The sequence below is a fragment of the Mizuhopecten yessoensis genome, unplaced genomic scaffold (assembly GCF_002113885.1).
Source record: "Mizuhopecten yessoensis strain PY_sf001 unplaced genomic scaffold, ASM211388v2 scaffold213, whole genome shotgun sequence".
NCBI classification, from domain to species: Eukaryota; Metazoa; Mollusca; class Bivalvia; order Pectinida; family Pectinidae; genus Mizuhopecten; species Mizuhopecten yessoensis.
Window position 1 is genome coordinate 1,074,055 of NW_018403434.1, and position 19,186 is coordinate 1,093,240.

Below are 19,186 nucleotides of genomic sequence, written 5' to 3' on the forward strand. Positions count from 1 at the left end.
AATATGACCACTGGCTGTAAGTGATTGTACCACATCCTCCAATCAACAGCTTAATCCAAATTATCAGTTGACCTGCTGGTACTGACTCAAACTCAGCAGGGACTATGGCTAGGTTGACCTACTCGTTATCAACAGCACGCTTAGTAAAGCATCATTTGCGAGTATCGACGTTTTGTACGTAACAGAATTTAAATATATTATACTTTTAATGTCGGCACGAGTTTGCTATATTATAGATATATATTGATGTAGTTAAACGAAACACTGTTTGTAAATTGAGTGCGAATTTATTTTGAAATAGTTTACTTTCATATTGATTTGTAAATAAAGATTAATATAGATCAACTTATTGTGTTTGTTGAAGTTGCATTTAACTAGTGGTAACGGTAACCCAGAAAATAACACTGACAACAAAAACAGCGCAATACAAAATGGAGCACTTTAACGGACGTTTATTTTGTGTTTAGTTATAAAGTGAACAGTATGTTATATATTAAGAGGTTTGTTTTTTTGGTGTAATGTGACAACTCCAGGTCATCTCCTTCTAAAATACATGTATATGGAGACGGATTGGATTACGAAATGTCATCTTTTAGATCACGAATGAAATGTAAGCAATGCAGTATACAAAATGGTGGCAGAAAAGCAATAATTGAGGTAAATGAATGTTAAATCTATTAAGTAAATATTTTCACAAGTGTAACTTTTTAGCCCACCATCAGATGATGGTGGGCTATTCAAATAGCCCAGCGTCCGTCGTCCGACCTTAAACAATTATTGTTATCGCTATTTCCCAGGCAGTACCAGAGGATTTTTTCTCAAATTGTATATGTAGGTTCTCCTTGGTTCATAGCTGTGCAGGGCAACTTTGGAAAATGATCGGATAAACAACATGGTTTGTTATCACTATTTCTCAGAAAGTACCAAAGGGAACTTTCTCAAATTTAATATGTAGGTTTCCTCTAGTTGTGTAGGGCAACTTTTATGACTGATCGGAGAAACAACATTGCTGACAGGCATCCATCTTTGATTTAGATAGTGAAGGTTTGTAATGGCTATTTCTCAGGAAGTACCAGAGGGATCTTTCTCAAATTATATATGAAGGTTCCCCTTGTTCTTGAGTTTTGCATGGTTTTTGATAGTGAATGTTTGTTATGGCTATTACTCATTAAGTACTGGAGAGATCTTTCTTAAATATTTCATGTAGGATCCCCTTGGTATGCTGTTTCGTATGAGACAGATCAGATAAACAAATCTTCGATGTTGACAGTTAAGATTTGTTAGTGCTATTTTCCAGGGAGTACTAGAGGGTTCTTTCTCAACTTCTTTATGCAGGTTCCCCACTATCCTTTATTGTTCTTGATAACTTTTGAAACTGATCAGATAGACAAAATGGCCGACCGACAGACATCTTCTTGGATTTTTGAAATTGAAGGTTTGTTAGTACTATTTCTCAGGAATAACTTGAGGGATCTGTCTCAAATTTGATAGGTACGTCCCTTGATCCCTCAGATCGCACTGACAAAGAACTCATCAAGATGGTACAATGGTGGGCGCCAAGATCCCTCTGGGATCTCTTGTTTATCGCTATTTACTGCTTATTTTCTACCTTAACTGTCTTATTATTGACACTGCTTACAGGTAATAATAGGATGACATCTTTACATTTGCAAAACAAAAAGTTATTTACGTTATAATAATTATTTCTTTCAACATATTTTGTTGATGAATATAATGTGATTTTAATCAGATAATCGCAAAGTGTACTCTAAATAACGTAAAGGAAAAAGTCAATATATACATCAACAACCAACGTAAAATATGTATTAAGTGGTCAGCTTTCCTTTGATGTTTGAATATCACTAGAGACATCAGGTTTCACGAGGAAACACTGCCCGAGATAATGCAACGTATGCTATATATTGGGTATATCTCGATTTCCTGTTGATGGATCTGTGAACCTACTACAACACGAATTTGACTTGGTTGTCTGAAAATGCATACTATTTGATGCATGGCATTTTTAACTATACCATTTCATATCTCCTATTTTTATTTGTTTCTATCTCCCTTTTTATTTTTCATAGACACTCATTAGGTCTAATGTCTACCTTGGCAACGCCTCACTTTTGGCCTTTAGTTGAGTGTTCGCCCCTGTGAGGAAGGCTTTGGGTTCTTTTCCCTGGCCGAGACATACCAGAGTCTGTAAAAATGGTAGTTTCTACTCCGGCTTAACGCTCAGCAATTAAGGAGTGAGACGACTGGTTCGCTCGTTGTCAGTATAATGTGTTCGGGTGGAGTGTCCTGCTGGGTGTCTTTGGCAGTATGTTTCAGTGAGGTAGCACTATATATAAAGTCGACATCAGTTCCGCGCTATCATAAGGAGACAAATACGAACATATCGCAGCCTCCCAAAACACACACGCATACACTTCACGCATGCGTCTTGCACATAGGGGAGGCCGTCCATAAATGATCATAGCTGTTGATAGGACGTTAAACAATACTAAACCAAACCAAAGACTTTTTAGCTTTCAACGCAACTCAATTGACTTCTAGGGTTATAGCCTTCCTCGCCATTCATTGGTGTCTGGAGTTTTAGTTTCCAACACCCGTTTATATTTATTCAACGCGTACAATTATAGAATAATGATACAGAATTCTATGTTCGAAAGAAACATCTGTAGACAAAAAGTGAGTATTTTGGAGCGTTAGACTTGTCAACACTTTAGTTATAAAAGTGCCGATCTAATTTGTCACTCTTTGACCTGCACCTGCTTTGGTTTGGTTTGTTTGTACTGGTATAACATCTTCGCAATAGACAGGGCCATGTACAGACTGTTCCGTGGACATTATTGCAGACAAAGCAAAGTGAAGGGAGAAAGAACACATGTAGATCTCAATCTCCAATAAACAGAAAATCAGGAGGCTCAACATTACGTCGAAGCACACGAACTATCATTATATAATCGCCGGAAGAAATTATCATTGCAGTATGCAGTCCAATTAAAGTCAATCCAAAGTACATATTCTATTTCAAAATAGACCAAACTGTATTCCAACCTTTGGTATTCGAATGTCATCCCTTCTGAAAAATGCACAAATTAGTATCGACACAATCCAATCATTTGCAACGATTGATATTCTTCCGTGGCTTCTAGTATCACCGGAGGTTGATCTCTCACTTCATGAGACATCAAAATCTGACACCGAATCTTACTTGTATCGTTCAAATTTCTCAAAACTGCAGTTAAAATATAAGGACTTTCAGTTGTTTTATACTGACGGTTCGAAAGATGATCATAAAGTTGCCGCTGCGATTGCAGCGAAAGATGCTACTGTTGGATGCCGGCATCCCAATGATGCGTCAATATTCTCCGCAGAAGCCCATTCTATTTATCTCGGCATTGAGCACATTAAATCAAAGGATGTACCATAATCAGTTCTCTATCTGTTCTACAGAGCCTTCGCAACAAAAAATTGAAGAGTATCTCAATTCGAAAAATATTAACATCATTGCATAATATTACCTCAAAATGTCAAATTACCTTTTGCTGGGTTCCTGGACATATGGGGATACCAGGTAATGAAAAGGCAGATCTTGCCGCGAAAGCAGCACTATTACTACCACCTGAAGATTGTAAACTTCATTTTATGTGGTCTCCAATTAATGCTTTTGACAGATCGCAACGCAGCTGGTTTTGCTTCTTGTAATTGCCAATCATAAACCAACAGAAACACTGTTTCCAATTGTTTGTCATTTTTTTAAAATTTAAAATGACGGAGTTGAAATGATATAGCATATATACAACAAGAAACGTGAATAGTGATTAATAACTCACAATTCACTAAAAAGCTGGAGCATAACAACAGCCCGTCAGCCAGTTACAGTTCAAATAATAAGACGGACAATAATAATCATCGACTAAATGAAAAGGTAAACCAAATATATATAACAAGCTGAAGTTAAAGAAGATCGAATTTAGGTCAGTCTAATGTTGGAGAGCAGGCTACCTAGCCCTAACTCCCTTTAATATTTTTTCTATTTATGTAGGAAGGGGGAGGTAGGTTTTCCTATAGTATCGAGTGATACAGCTCTGACCAACTGAAAGTGTTGTCTCACCACTGACCGTGCCAATAATTTTGATGGCATAAAGCTTAAGAAAGGAATGAAACAATTCCCAAATATTTCGTCACTCCTGAAAGTATCTGGCATTGACTGTTACATATATCATAAATCATAACTTAACACACACAAAAGGTAAATAAAATGATTAATTCTAAATTAAACAAACCTGTACTGTACAACACAATTTAATATACTTTAAGGTTATGGAAACTGAAATTGTATCCAGAGGTGGTGTGTACATCTAATATATATATAGTACAATGAAAAGAGGGGTTGGATGGTGGCCGTGCCTGATCGAAAAAACGTGGGCGCTTTGTTTTGATACCACGCAGAGTCGATGATTGGCTAATCCCGACAACAAGGCAAATCTAATCAAAGGTTTTGGCGCGTAATTTTGAAAACCCCAAAACGTATACATAGGCTTATTAGATGTAACCACATAAATGTATTTATCTATAATAAATTGTATTTGCTGATTTTAAACCACTAATCACAACATATATAATATCACAGTGGTAAAATAATTGGAATCAATGCGTCGATAACAAATTACATTATATTAAACCTGAAATCGGTGAATGGCATCCTAGCTACAGAGAGAGGCGCCGAGACGACGTTGTCCTTGCCCGTCTTCGGATGGGTCATTCATACATTATCCATTGTTATTTATTAAAACGTGAAGTCCAGCCTCAATGCATAGCATGTCAGGAACCATTTACAGTAAAGCATAACTGTCGCTTCAATTTTAATTTTCAATCTGAAAGATGTTTGTCTTTTCAATAAACTTTTAGTCACCCTTTCAATATTCAATTTGACGTTTGTCTTTCACCTTTCAGTTCGGTTTAATGTTTTTATATAGCGTTTATTTGTGTCGACCATTTGTTGGCCCTTAATGACCTATCCTGTGTCGATGGGCCGTTAAACATTGATAATATTGATAAAAATTATCGAGTGTGAAATAAACGCGTTGTCAGTATAACTCATGTCCATATTTGTATTAGAATAAGAGAGTCAAATCTAACCAGCTACAGCAAAGTATTTGATTTGACGCGTTCTAATTCGGGAAATTATCCCAAAATGACAAAATAGTTGTTTGATGTTGATAAAATCCTCCCTAGTATACTTGACCATATACATAACAAACGTCGTTCGTGTTTGCATTGTCGCAACGTCAGTATTTGTTAAAATTATGATAATTACCGTGAGTTAGAATAAAGGAGAAATACTGTATGTGGCAGTTTGGAAATAGATTCCCCGCGTTGTGTCCGCAGTTTGTCCCCGGCCAAGGACGATATTTATGAATGTGCCTTAATCGTGAGCATGTGTAAATATGCTCATAAATTACTTCTAAAAAAGGCAAAATACCGCTGTGTCAACAAAGCTGTAATTTGAACTCAAAATCGATCAAACATGGGCAATTATTTTCATTAAATTGTAAATAAATCTATTGAACAACCTTGTTTGTATAATTAATATATATATGGGGATGTTACGAGATCACGACGATCCAGTCAGCTTTAACGACGTAAAGTCAAACAAAAATGAGGTGTTGAGTTGATCTAAATGTTGCTATCAGATTGTCAGGGTGTCACTAATCCGGTAAGCGAAACGGTCGTTGCAATAAAACATCTGTAATGTCGCCATAATGCTAAAAAATTGTCAAATGATCTGAGGTTTAAATGACTTCTTTGGATGACAATTACAGCAAAGTACGGCAGAAATCTGTAAAGCTTATTATTTATCTAATTTGGTTAGTTGTTCACATTATTAAACATTCGTTGACTTAGCCCCTTTTAAAACTTCACAGGTAGTTTATTCACGCACAGATAATGTCTGAATTAACAGAATTAAATTAATAATGGATGGAACAGTTATAACATGTTTAAACAACACTAAAACACGGAAACGTTACGTGTATGAGTCATATTTGTGATTGTCTAAGAGATCGAATTTTTATTCATTGTGGTAATCGCCTTCAACGTTGTTTACTTTGCAATAAATAGGAGATCACGGATGTTGTCAGAAATTAGACTGGTTTGCCATTAATCCAGCGGCTTTAACCGAGAGACGTCCACGAAACCATACAAAATAGTTTTTCTCCGGGCAGAATAGCTAGTACTGAAGTTCCGAACAACTTTGAAAAGGAACCGAGGAGAGATGTTACTCATGAGGGTGCCGATTAAGCATCGAAACTATTAAAAAGCATGCAATAGGACCCCGACCAATCGGTTAAATGCCGAATAGAGCAAATTTCGACAAGTATTATCATTATCATCATCTCACTAGAGAGTGTTCTTCATATTTACGCGATATCAATGTCGACTTTTGTTTGATTAATCTCAATAGTGTATCTATGGATTTCGTTGTAACAACACCGGTTTTCCGTTTGAGGATGAGAGTTTACCTGGAATTTACACGGTGGATGTCGACGATGAAGCAGACGACACCTGCCTTCCGGGGCCATCCAGTCCTTTTCTCCTTGTAATTCTTGAACGGCCTACTAATAAATCTTCATTTTGTACGGATGATACCCCGGTTTAATCGATTTGAGTTCGAATGCTCCATAATGTAGACATTTTTGTTGGTTTTTAGGTCACCTGAACATAAGTCTTTGTCTTTGTCTGTGAGCACGATACCTTGGGTAACAGTAAATGGATTTCGATAAATTTTGATATGCTTCTTTATATCAATCAGATAGCATACGAGTTCGAAAATTGGCATAATCAGACAGTAACTGCAAGAGTAAGGAGACTTAAAATCTTAATTACAATTGGAGCCTATGGGACTTGGGCTTTTGATCACAATAACTTGAGTAAATGTGAATGAATTTTTAGGAATTTTGCTTTGCAGCTTAATATTCATTAGATCCCGGACATGTTTAAAACAATGAGCCGATCATACAGTAACTAGAAGAGTTATGGGTCTTAGCAATTTTGATTACTATTGGAGCCTACGGGACTTGTGAGCACAATAACATGAGAAAATGTGAATGGATTTCGATGAATTTTGCTACTCGGACAAGTTCGCAATTGGGCCCGATTAGACAGTAACTGATAGAGTTACTGCAAATCAGAAAATACAAGATGGCAGAACCTGGCCTCTGATTAGCTGAGACGAGAAATTTGCGACTTCTCAAGTTTATCTGTAGCAATTCACTTCTTTATTTGTACAAATGTTCCTAATGAGGTTCCGAACAAGCTTTCTTACTTGTTGTGCCGATCAGAAAATCCAAGATGGTCACCCTGACCTCTAATCAACTGAGATGATTTTACTTCTTCTCGAGAAAGGCTACACCGATTGACTTCTAACTTCGTAGAAGTGCTCCTTATGATGTTTTGATCAAGTTTATTACTTTTCATGCTGATTGTAAAATTCCTGATTGCAACCCAGGCCTGTGCTTGGCAAGGATATTTACAACTGCAGAATTTACTCAGGTGACCGTTAAGGCCCATGCGCCTCTTGTTTTAAATCTAATAAATAACTATAATGTAAGGTGCGTTTAAATGCTTAAAAACCATAACGTCAATGAATCACGAATCTACAAAATAGTTACAAAGTAATGGAGTAGCTGTTTCACTTAGTCTATGCAGAACGCATAACAAATTAACCATTTCACCTGCCATCATAATGTATTTCAGTTAGCATTCACAAGAGGTACTGGACGTCAAAAGAATGAAAATCCGTGTCTAAAGTGTTCTGAAACAAATTCTGAAATACGGCAAAAGGGGGTAAGTGTCTAAATTACATTGCAAAAATCATATTATAATGCTATAATGATTTCAATAAATTACATGGTGTACAGTATGCCGTTTAAAATATAAAGGAGACGAATTAATATAAGTACTTATGTACTTGTTTTCGAATCCTCTTTGTTGATTTTGTATTATTATTATCACTGCAATATATTGAATAAAATACTGTTTAAACTAAAACATCACCAAATCAGTTTGCGTGTGGTTATATCGCCGTCAAATCGATGACAATGCGGCCCCATTAGGCTTGCCTTTTCATTCGATAATTGTTTTCATATCATATCATCAAAAGCCAGCAATAAATCTACCGACAGACAATTAATGTGTTAACATAGTGATCGTGTCCTATCTATATTGAAACTCAGTGGTGCACCAAGTGTTAGAATTTCAGCTAATCATATTGACATAATAATGTCAACGCACTATCCTACGATATAGGTCCAAGTACTACTTATCAATGACAATCACGTGGTTCCTGAATACATCTACAACAATGAGTAAACAACAAAAGATATGATAACCTCATTTAAAGGTTACGACAGTACGGATACTTTCAGTGACCCAAGGACGCCCACACAGTATTCGTCGGCTCTAATCTAATTTATCTCATCACCGTTTACATTCAACAAAACAATAAAGTGAGTAAAAAGTTCCTTTTGTGTCTTAACACTCTTAATATCGCAAATAATACTTTGAATAAAGGACGTTCACTATGAATTATAATGGCACTACTTACCGGGCACTACTCTACATTGATCTGTGTAGCTACTTACGTTGTCTGAATCTCTATCGAGAATTGTATATTGTGTTGAATATTTTTATTCAGACATTACAAAGATAGAAATATAAACAAATAATAGAGAAATCATGCAACAGCATGAGCGACACACTTATGTAGAGTGTAACCAGACCCTCCTCATTTTAAACGTTTTTTATGAAGGGGTCCGTCTTCTCCGAGAGTGACGGCCATTAACTGAGAAAATAATATTAAATGGTGAAGGTGAGTTTACTTTATCTTCTGCCCGAAATATTGTCGGCATTTTAGAATTCAGCCAAACCCGGAGTTCTTTTCTAAGCACATGTGTTTAAACATGATCTTTCAAGACGAACACCGTTCACACAGCACAAAATGAATTTTTAAAAAATGCTAGCAAATTTGAGACAGTGATATGGTTTTAGGTTTTGATGCAGCAAACGAAATCAGGAGACAGCCAAACGTGAAAATGGGCAGAAATATGCCACCATAGTAACGAGTTGGCTAGGGTGAATATGTATAACACATCGGACTGTCAAGGTTATTCCATATCATTTTATTTTATGTCAATTTAACACCGGTTTAAAGCACTATATGCTTCTAAAGGCATATCCTTGTAGAACTTAGTTCATTGGTCCGGCAACTCTATAACAAGTAAGTGAAAACTTGGGAAGGTTCATGGTGCCAATGGATGTTAAAGGCGTGACTTAAAACAGTTAACACTAGGTGCGGATATCACGTGTTCCGGTAGACTGTTCCATGTGTCCACAACTCTGATGTTAAATCTGTTCTTGGTTACATTTAACCTTGACCTTGATTTCAAAAGTGTTTTGGTATGGCCTCTGGTTGCTGTACTAAGGGACATTTTGAATGATTTGTCCTTGTCCACAATATCAATATTATTAATTATTGTATATAGTTGTATGACATCTGCTCGTTTTCTCCGGTACTGAAGACTGGGTAATCCTAATGATTTAAGGCGATTGCCATATGACATATTGGTTAATTCTTTAACTCTTTTGGTGGCTCTTCTCTGGACATCTTCAATCATTATTGGGTCTTTTGTTAATAGTGGATTCCATGCACATGAAGCGTATTCCAAATGTGGCCTAATGAGAGATTTATAGTTACACACAGACTTAGGGACATCTCCTTGTCGATGAAGGTGAATGATTTGAATATAAGACCTGTTATACTGTTGGCTGTGGAGAAACATTTACACACGTTGGCTGAACTTTAAATTGTTGTCGAATATGACGATGCATTTTGTAAACACGTGCAAAACATTCCTGTCCCGCGTCATAAACGTTATGTTGCCTACGGTTACTAGTGGAGTCATTCATTCCACAAATTAGTACCTACGTCTTGGTCACCGCCTACGCGTTTCCAACAACGTGAAATTGTAGAAAGGCCGAAATATGATGATTTCTATACGCTGATGTGTATGGGTATTCCCGGTACATGTACACGAAAGGCTACCTAGCTGTGTCGCAGTTTGCTTCGGTAATTATATGATCATTTGTAATTCGAAATATGAGAACACCCTTGCAGGTCAGGAATTGAGGAAAGAATACACCTGCTGTTACCCACCCACTTCATGCACCCCTACAGGTTTTGGATCGAGGAAAGAAGACACGTGCTGTTACCCACCCACAGCACGCACCCCTCCAGGTCTTGGATCGAGGAAATAATACACCTGCTGCTACGCACTACATTCCGTTCCATACCGCTTACCTCAATTTGATGTTGAACGTTCGCGCCTTGATTAACGTAGTGCACCTGTTGTCACTAGAATGTGATCGGGCGGAATGCCGTGCTGGGTGCCATCGGAAGGGAATTTCAGCGAAGTATCTCTATAAAGTCGGCATCAGATCTCCACCCACTGCATAAACGCCTACAGGTCTTGGATCGATCGAGGAAAGAATACAGCTGCTGTTACCCACACATTGCACGCACCCCTACAGGTCTAGTATCGAGGAAAGAATACAACTGCTGTTACCCAAACAATGCATGCACCCCTGCAGGTCATGCATCGAGAAAAGAATACCCCTGCTGTTCCCCACCCATTGCAGGCACCCCTACAGGTCTTCGATCGAGGAAAGAATACCCCTGCTGTTCCCCACCCATTGCAGGCACCCCTACAGGTCTTTGACCGAAGAAAGAATACACCTGCTGCTACGCACTACATTCCGTTCCATAGCGATTACCTCAATTTGATGTTGAACGTTCGCGCCTTGCTTAACGTAGTGCACCTGTTGTCAGTAGAATGTGATCGGGCGGAATGCCGTGCTGGGTGCCATCGGAAGGGAATTTCAGCGAAGTATCTCTATAAAGTCGGCATCAGATCTCCACCCACTGCATAAACGCCTACAGGTCTTGGATCTAGGAAAGAATACACCTTCTGTTACCCCCACACTGCATGCACCCCTACAGATCTTGGATCGAGGAAAGAGTACACCTGCTGTTACCCACCCACTACACGCACCCCTACAGGTCTAGGGTCGAGGAAAGAATACACCTGCTGCTACGCACTACATTCCGTTCCATAGCGATTACCTCAATTTGATGTTGAACGTGCGCGCCTTGCTTAAAGTAGTGCCCCTGTTGTCAGTAGAATGTGATCGGGCGGAATGCCGTGCTGGGTGCCATCGGAAGGGAATTTCAGCGAAGTATCTCTATAAAGTCGGCATCAGATCTCCACCCACTGCATAAACCCCTACAGGTCTTGGAGCGAGGAAAGAATCCACCTGCTGCTCCCCACTACATTCCGTTCCATAGCGCTTACCTCAATTTGATGTTGAACGTGCGCGCCTTGCTTAAAGTAGTGCCCCTGTTGTCAGTAGAATGTGATCGGGCGGAATGCCGTGCTGGGTGCCATCGGAAGGGAATTTCAGCGAAGTATCTCTATAAAGTCGGCATCAGATCTCCACCCACTGCATAAACCCCTACAGGCCTTGGATCGAGGCAAGAATACACCTGCTGCTACCCACTACATTCCTTGGATCGAGGAAAGAAGACACGTGCTGTTACCCACCCACAGCACGCACCCCTCCAGGTCTTGGATCGAGGCAAGAATACACCTGCTGTGACCCACACACTGCACGCACCCCTACAGGGCTAGGATCGAGGAAAGAATACACATGCTGTTACCCACCCACTGATTACACCCCTACAGGTCTTGAATCGAGGAAAGAATACAGCTGCTGTTACCCACACACTGAATGCACCCCTCCAGGTCTTGGATCGAGAAAAAAACTGCTGTTACCCACCCCCTGCATGCACCCCTACAGATCTTGGATCGAGGAAAGTATGCACCTGCTGCTACCCACACCCTGCATGCACCCCTACAGGGCTTGGATCGAGGAAAGAGTACACCTGCTGTTACCCCCCCACTGCACGCACCCCTCCAGGTCTTGGATCGAGAAAAGAATTCACCTCTTGCTACCCACACACTGCATGCATCCCTACAGGGCTTGGATCGAGGAAAGGATACACCTGCTGTTACCCCCCCCCTGCACGCACCCCTAAAGGTTTTGGATCGATCGAGGAAAGAATACACCTGATGTTACCCACACATTGCACGCACCCCTACAGGGCTAGGATCGAGGAAAGAATACCCCTGCTTTTCCCCACACCCTGCATGCACCCCTACAGATCTTGGATCGAGGAAAGAGTACACCTGCTGTTACCCGCACACTGCATGCACCCCTACCGGTCTTGGATCGAGACAAGAATACACCTGCTGCTACCCACTACATTCCGTTCCATACCGCTTACCTCAATTTGATGTTGAACGTGCGCGCCTTGCTTAAAGTAGTGCCCCTGTTGTCAGTAGAATGTGATCGGGCGGAATGCCGTGCTGGGTGCCATCGGAAGGGAATTTCAGCGAAGTATCTCTATAAAGTCGGCATCAGATCTCCACCCACTGCATAAACGCCTACAGGTCTTGGATTGATCGAGGAAAGAATACCCCTGCTGTTACCCCCCCCCTGCACGCACCCCTACAGGACTTGGATCGAGGAAAGAATCCACCTGCTGTTACCCACGCACTGCATGCACCCCTACAGTTCTTGGATCGAGGAAAGAGCTGCTGTTACCCACCCACTACACGCACCCCTACAGGTCTGGGATCGAGAAAAGAATACAGCTGCTGTTACCCACACACTTCATGCACCCCTACAGGTCTAGGATCGAGGAAAAAATACCCCTGCTGTTACCCCCCCACTGCACGCCCCCCTACAGGTCTAGGATCGAGGCAAGAATACACCTGCTGATACCCACCCACTGCATGCACCCCTACAGTTCTTGGATCGAGGAAAGTATGCACCTGCTGCTACCCACTACATTCCGTTCCATACCGCTTACCTCAATTTGATGTTGAACGTTCGCGCCTTGATTAACGTAGTGCACCTGTTGTCACTAGAATGTGATCGGGCGGAATGCCGTGCTGGGTGCCATCGGAAGGGAATTTCAGCGAAGTATCTCTATAAAGTCGGCATCAGATCTCCACCCACTGCATAAACCCCTACAGGCCTTGGATCGAGGCAAGAATACACCTGCTGTGACCCACACACTGCACGCACCCCTACAGGTCTAGTATCGAGGAAAGAATACACCTGCTGCTACCCACTACATTCCGTTCCATAGCGCTTACCTCAATTTGATGTTGAACGTTCGCGCCTTGCTTAACGTAGTGCACCTGTTGTCAGTAGAATGTGATCGGGCGGAATGCCGTGCTGGGTGCCATCGGAATGGAATTTCAGCGAAGTAGCACTATAAAGTCGGCATCAGATCTGCGCCATCGCAAGTATGTCTCTCTCATCAACAAGGTGGTGCACACTGAGCCTTCAATTTTGCTATGGCATATTCAAGGGGGACAGAACGTGTGGTTTTTTTTTTTAATTTTCAACACGTTTGTCCTCTGGTCCTTGAATATGGGCCAAACCTTTGAAGCCCCTCATCCCAGCATGAATTTAACCAATTTAATCACACTGTGATGTTTTGTTAATGAAAAGAAGTAATTTTAAGATTTTCAACATATTTGATCTCTTGACCTTGAACACCATACACCTACTATTAACCACTGCATGTGTATCGTAAAAGGCGTCTAATATTAGAACACTCTGCAGAATTGGAGATTTGCTTTTTTGCCCTCTAATTGGGGACACAAAAGCGACCAAAATAAATCTGCTGCACCTATTACAACATTTGGGAACTTTATTTTTCTTTCTACTTCTAACTGCCTTTTATTTCCTAGCTCGTGGCTTGGCAATGTATCACTTACGGCTTTAATGTTGAGCGTTCGCCCAGGCAAGGAAGGCAAAAGGTTCTGTCCCCAGGCCGGGACATACCCAAGTCCTTAAAAATGGTAGTTGTTTTTTCCTGCTAAACGTTCAGCATTAAGGGTAATGACAACAACTGGTTCACCCGTTGCCAGTATAATGTGACCGGGCGGAGTGCTGTGCTGGGTGCCTTTGGCATTGTATATCAGTGAGATAGCATTATAAAATTGGCATCAGATCCGCGCTATCACAAGGAGGCATATCCTGTCCCCAGCACACATACACACATGCACTCATACACAACACACATGGAGGTACAACTGTAATAGGGGGAGGTCCGGAGAGGGTTTTGCATCCGTTGTCACTCCGTTAAATCCGTTTCGTGATCGTATAGTTTTTAGCAATGGTAACGAGTCGACAACTTCCCCTGCAGTCCTCTCTAGACCTCGCCTCTTTCGTCAGGTTACAGACCTGTTTTCACTACAGGTTCGATCGCTGGATGTAGTGGTAATACCAGCCATTGATTCAATAACTCAACAAGGTGTTTAAAATACAAGTAACTGTTTATTAACAAGACGGAATGAATATGTACAACAAGTTTAACAAATACAAAGCATAGCATTAGTGCCAAACAATGACAACTAATGTTAAGAAACCCAATCCCTACGTAGAGTAATATATAATGACCTATCCTACCTAACAGTACTACCAGTAGACTACGACCACGTGCTCCTAGCTCCCTATAGGTCTACAGCGAACCACCATGTATCGATGTCTAAGCCCGAAGCCCCTGACTATCCCTTAAAACATGTACTGTAGTTCCTATAGCACTCTATATATCCAAGGAACGATAACTTCATGTAGTCCTACGGTATTGGTACTGTTAGCAGCACCTCGGCCCATGTTTTGCACTGTTAACATCGCATGAGGCGGTAATGTTCTCCTCACCAGGAGAAGTGGGTCGGCTCACCGACCCTGTCAAGACACTGATCCCCGCCCGGACCCGCTGTTTTATACCCCCTGCCCCCCACCAAATAGCCTCGAAGATGAGTGACCAACTGTTTATCTCGAACCCAGCCTCACCATCTAAAAGCATGTGAGCGAGGAGAGGGAACCTATTCCTGTTATTACTATCACCCACTTCCGGCCGTCTCAAAAGTGTAAACACACAGATTTCAGCACCGGTATCGTAGCAGCTGATCGCCAGGAATCCTACACTGAACGAAAAACTCTACCCTAAATAAGGGTGAATAACACAGAAAGTAACAGAGCCCAGTCTCTAAATCATAAACAACAATCATACTTAACAAAGTAACACAAATGTGAGAAGTAAACAACCTACCCTCCCACACTCCTCCCCCCTAAGATCAAAGTAATATTTTTTTTTTCTATAATAAATGTACTTTGTCTAATAACAATCTTAACAAATAACCACGTTATATGACTATCGACTGCTAATGTTAACCCACGTTAGGCTACAGATAAACGTTGCCTACCTTTTCCTAGTTCCAATATCTATTCTACCAAGTGATGCAAATGTAATTTGCATGACATAATCAACAAATATATATGTCCATTGCCATATTTGTGAATACAGGTATTTATCCAAGTCCTAAACTTTGTGCCACGTGCTACAAAAGTTCATCAAGGTTCTGTTAGTCCACATAATGCATGACACACATATTTACAATGCATAACACTTATTCACACGCGTTGAAATACGCAATAAAGCTTAAGTATCCCCGCGAATCTGTCAGGATACTTCATTAATCCATCAGTCAAGCTTGTGGTATGGTTCATTTCCCTCCTGGTCTCATGGTTTGGTCGGCGGTTGGGAGCGTACGGAGTTCCCCGTTCCCATCGGCTCGGTGTCCCTTGTTGGACCATCATAATCTTCTTGAACATTTTACGGATATGGAACTCGGTGGAACTGTTTACAGTTCCTTGAGCTCCAAACCCCTGTCCACGCCATGGTACAGCTCCTGTACTTATTTCCAGAGACACTAGTGTTAGGCTTTGTACCTTAGCATTATTCCTGTCTGTTCAAACTAGACAGTATTGTCTCTACCTCGTATATGTCTGGTACTATATACAAGTTCTAAGAAGATCACATCTCTACTTACAAAATACACATATTACTGTACTAAGGTTTATGTTTACTACCCTTTGGCTAACTTCATCTAACTCTGCATATAGGGAGTAAAGGTGGCTCCTATATTAATTCAATAATGACAACTATTAACAGTTGCTCGGATTGTTACAGATACCCCACCCATTTCCGGTGTTGTATCAACTACTTTCCAATATAAACACGAACTATAACAACACATTTCCTACTACGTATTTACACATCTACACATCCATAGCTACACCTGGTTACGGAGGATACCAAACCTTTGGTCTACCAATAGTCACACGACTTGTCTGACAGTACCATTTCCTGTGTAGTAGAGTCACCAGATTTGAACCAGATATTTTACACTCATCAGTATGACCCGTAAGTAATACACGAACTAGTTGATCAGACCTAATCATACCAAGCATAGTCATCGCAATCATCACTATCGTCATACCTATCAGAAGTTTGATTGAGGTAGCATTGTTGGTACTAGCTAAATAAGTCTTCTCATAAGATTCGTTTTTCAAGACTGAGACTTCATTCGAATCGTTCACGGAATGAGTATCTCCCTCAGTAGTGTTCCTATTAACAGCATTACTTCCTTTACGAAGTTTAACTCTGATTGGATGTTCACTATCCACAATCTCATCTATCTTTGTACATTCCTGACCTATGTCCTTAGTTACTGTATCTACAGTACTAATTACCAACTCTGGCTGTTTACGGACAATTTGTGGTTCCATGTTCATTACAGATAGTACTACATTGTCACTATCACGTCTCTGTTGACTTAAATGAAAATTTCCCTGACAGGTCTCAAGTATTCCCTTTTCTAACAGGATTGTACTATTGTATTTCACCAAGAAATCCATTCCCAGCATCCCAGACAGGTTATCTACGGTAGCCACTACAAATATTTGTTCAAAAGTATTTGAGCCCATTTCGAAAACTAAAGGAATACACCCTTTAACTTCCACTTGGTTACCATCCGCTGTAGTGATATTTGTTTCAAATCTCTGTAGCGACAGTTCATCTAACCCCAATTTTGAAAACTCTGCATAGGAGAGAACAGAAACAGGAGACCCAGTATCTATCAGCATCATACATGTTACATTGTGCACCTGCACATCTGTATAAAGACAACCCATGTCTGAATATACATCATGTAATGTTTGTCGAACCTGACTTGACACCGTCTCTTGTTTTTCTGTTTTCCCTTGAGTCTTCTCTCTTTTCTCCAACCTTGTTTTATGCCTAGAAATACATAATGTGTGTATTGCATCTTGACCAGCTGGGATCTTGGCTGCGACTTCAGCTTTCCTTTGGTCTGACTCTACTTTTGCTACCCTTTCTTCCCTTTCCTTCAGAGTACTGAGCCTAGCACAGTCCCTTACGTAATGCCCTACTTCTTTACAAAAATAGCAAGCACCAGTTTTTGTAGTTGTCTCGATTGAACGTTTTCTATGCTCATTTCTACTCCTAGACAAATTACCTATCTGTTTATCGATAAGTTGGGTTATTGTCTCTTGTGTCAATTTCTCCTCATTCTCATATTCATTAGATTTAGACTTAGCGCTAACCGTTTGTAAAGTACAAACTTTCACTGAATCGCCATGAAGTTTAATGGAGGTGCAACCTAACACTGCTTCAAACTCAACAGCTGAGGAAATAGCTTCGTCTAATGTTTGTGGGTGACTAAACGTAACCTTCTTTCTCATTTCACAGTTCCTCAACCCATTGATAAACTGATCTACTACCTGGGTCTCCAGGTATGTATATGGTAGCTCTGGATAAGCTAACAAAGCTAGTCTCCTTAGAGTATACCCAAAGTCAGCAGCCGATTCACCTTTTCCCTGCTGTTTATTCCTAAACTCACACCTATGGGCAACACTACGTTCCTTAGGATTAAACCTTTGAGTCAGTGTATTCTTAATTGCCTGATAATTGGACAGCTGACCACTAGTTAGGCTACTAAGAAGCTTCTGAGCAGTTCCCCGAAGACTCATACTTAATTGCTGAGCTTTCTCAGTTTCTGTCCACCCATTCCATGTAGAAACCTGCTCAAAATGTACTATGTAGTCCTGCCAATCACTACTTGATCCATTAAAGGTATCGGGTTGCTTTTCTCTACGAGAAACCCTAGCCCTACTCTGACCCAAAAATCTATCTCTAGGTGAAGCGGTTGTAGGTGTTAGTGGGATAGTTGCTACCCCTTACACCTGTCCATCTCCAGAAGACATCCATGTAGGCATAGGTGGGATAGTTTCTACCCCTGACACCTTCTGTCTATCTCCGGGTGACGAACATGGAACATATACACTACCATGCCCCTCTGTATCTCCCTCTATGCTATCATAATCCCGATCAGAGACTAACTCAGTATCACTATTTTTATCCATATTTATTGGTAGATTTCTATTAAAAAAATGCAACAACAACAAAAATATCAACCTAAAAACTTGTAAACTCTAGTAGACAGTATATTGTTAGAGGCCTTGAATATCTTTCAATAGAGTATCTACAACGTCACAAATACAAATTATACCAATAAAACTTGAGTACAAAATACCGCTAATATGTATTATTTTTAAAACAACAAAGTGATCATGAATCATGCATCAGTACTTACACAACTACATCCTGGTCGAGGCACCATACTGTAATAGGGGGAGGTCCGGAGAGGGTTTTGCATCCGTTGTCACTCCGTTAAATCCGTTTCGTGATCGTATAGTTTTTAGCAATGGTAACGAGTCGACAACTTCCCCTGCAGTCCTCTCTAGACCTCGCCTCTTTCGTCAGGTTACAGACCTGTTTTCACTACAGGTTCGATCGCTGGATGTAGTGGTAATACCAGCCATTGATTCAATAACTCAACAAGGTGTTTAAAATACAAGTAACTGTTTATTAACAAGACGGAATGATTATGTACAACAAGTTTAACAAATACAAAGCATAGCATTAGTGCCAAACAATGACAACTAATGTTAAGAAACCCAATCCCTACGTAGAGTAATGACCTATCCTACCTAACAGTACTACCAGTAGACTACGACCACGTGCTCCTAGCTCCCTATAGATCTACAGCGAACCACCATGTATCGATGTCTAAGCCCGAAGCCCCTGACTATCCCTTAATACATGTACTGTAGT

The 19,186-nt window shown here is 40.5% G+C and overlaps 1 protein-coding gene across 1 annotated transcript; it reads right to left on the reverse strand.

The window, feature by feature from the left end:
- Positions 1-16,293: 16,293 nt before the first annotated feature.
- Positions 16,294-18,507, reverse strand: LOC110464694. Its single transcript, XM_021520084.1, has 2 exons — positions 18,316-18,507; positions 16,294-18,255 (listed from the first exon to the last, which is right to left on the reverse strand). Exon 2 carries the CDS (start codon positions 18,040-18,042, stop codon positions 16,294-16,296), a length of 1,749 nt encoding a protein of 582 aa, XP_021375759.1. The 5' UTR covers positions 18,043-18,255; positions 18,316-18,507.
- Positions 18,508-19,186: the final 679 nt, after the last annotated feature.

Bases quoted from the DNA above. Each gene is read 5' to 3' on its own strand.
- LOC110464694 (XM_021520084.1), bottom strand. From the start codon at position 18,042: ATGAGTCTTCGGGGAACTGCTCAGAAGCTTCTTAGTAGCCTAACTAGT.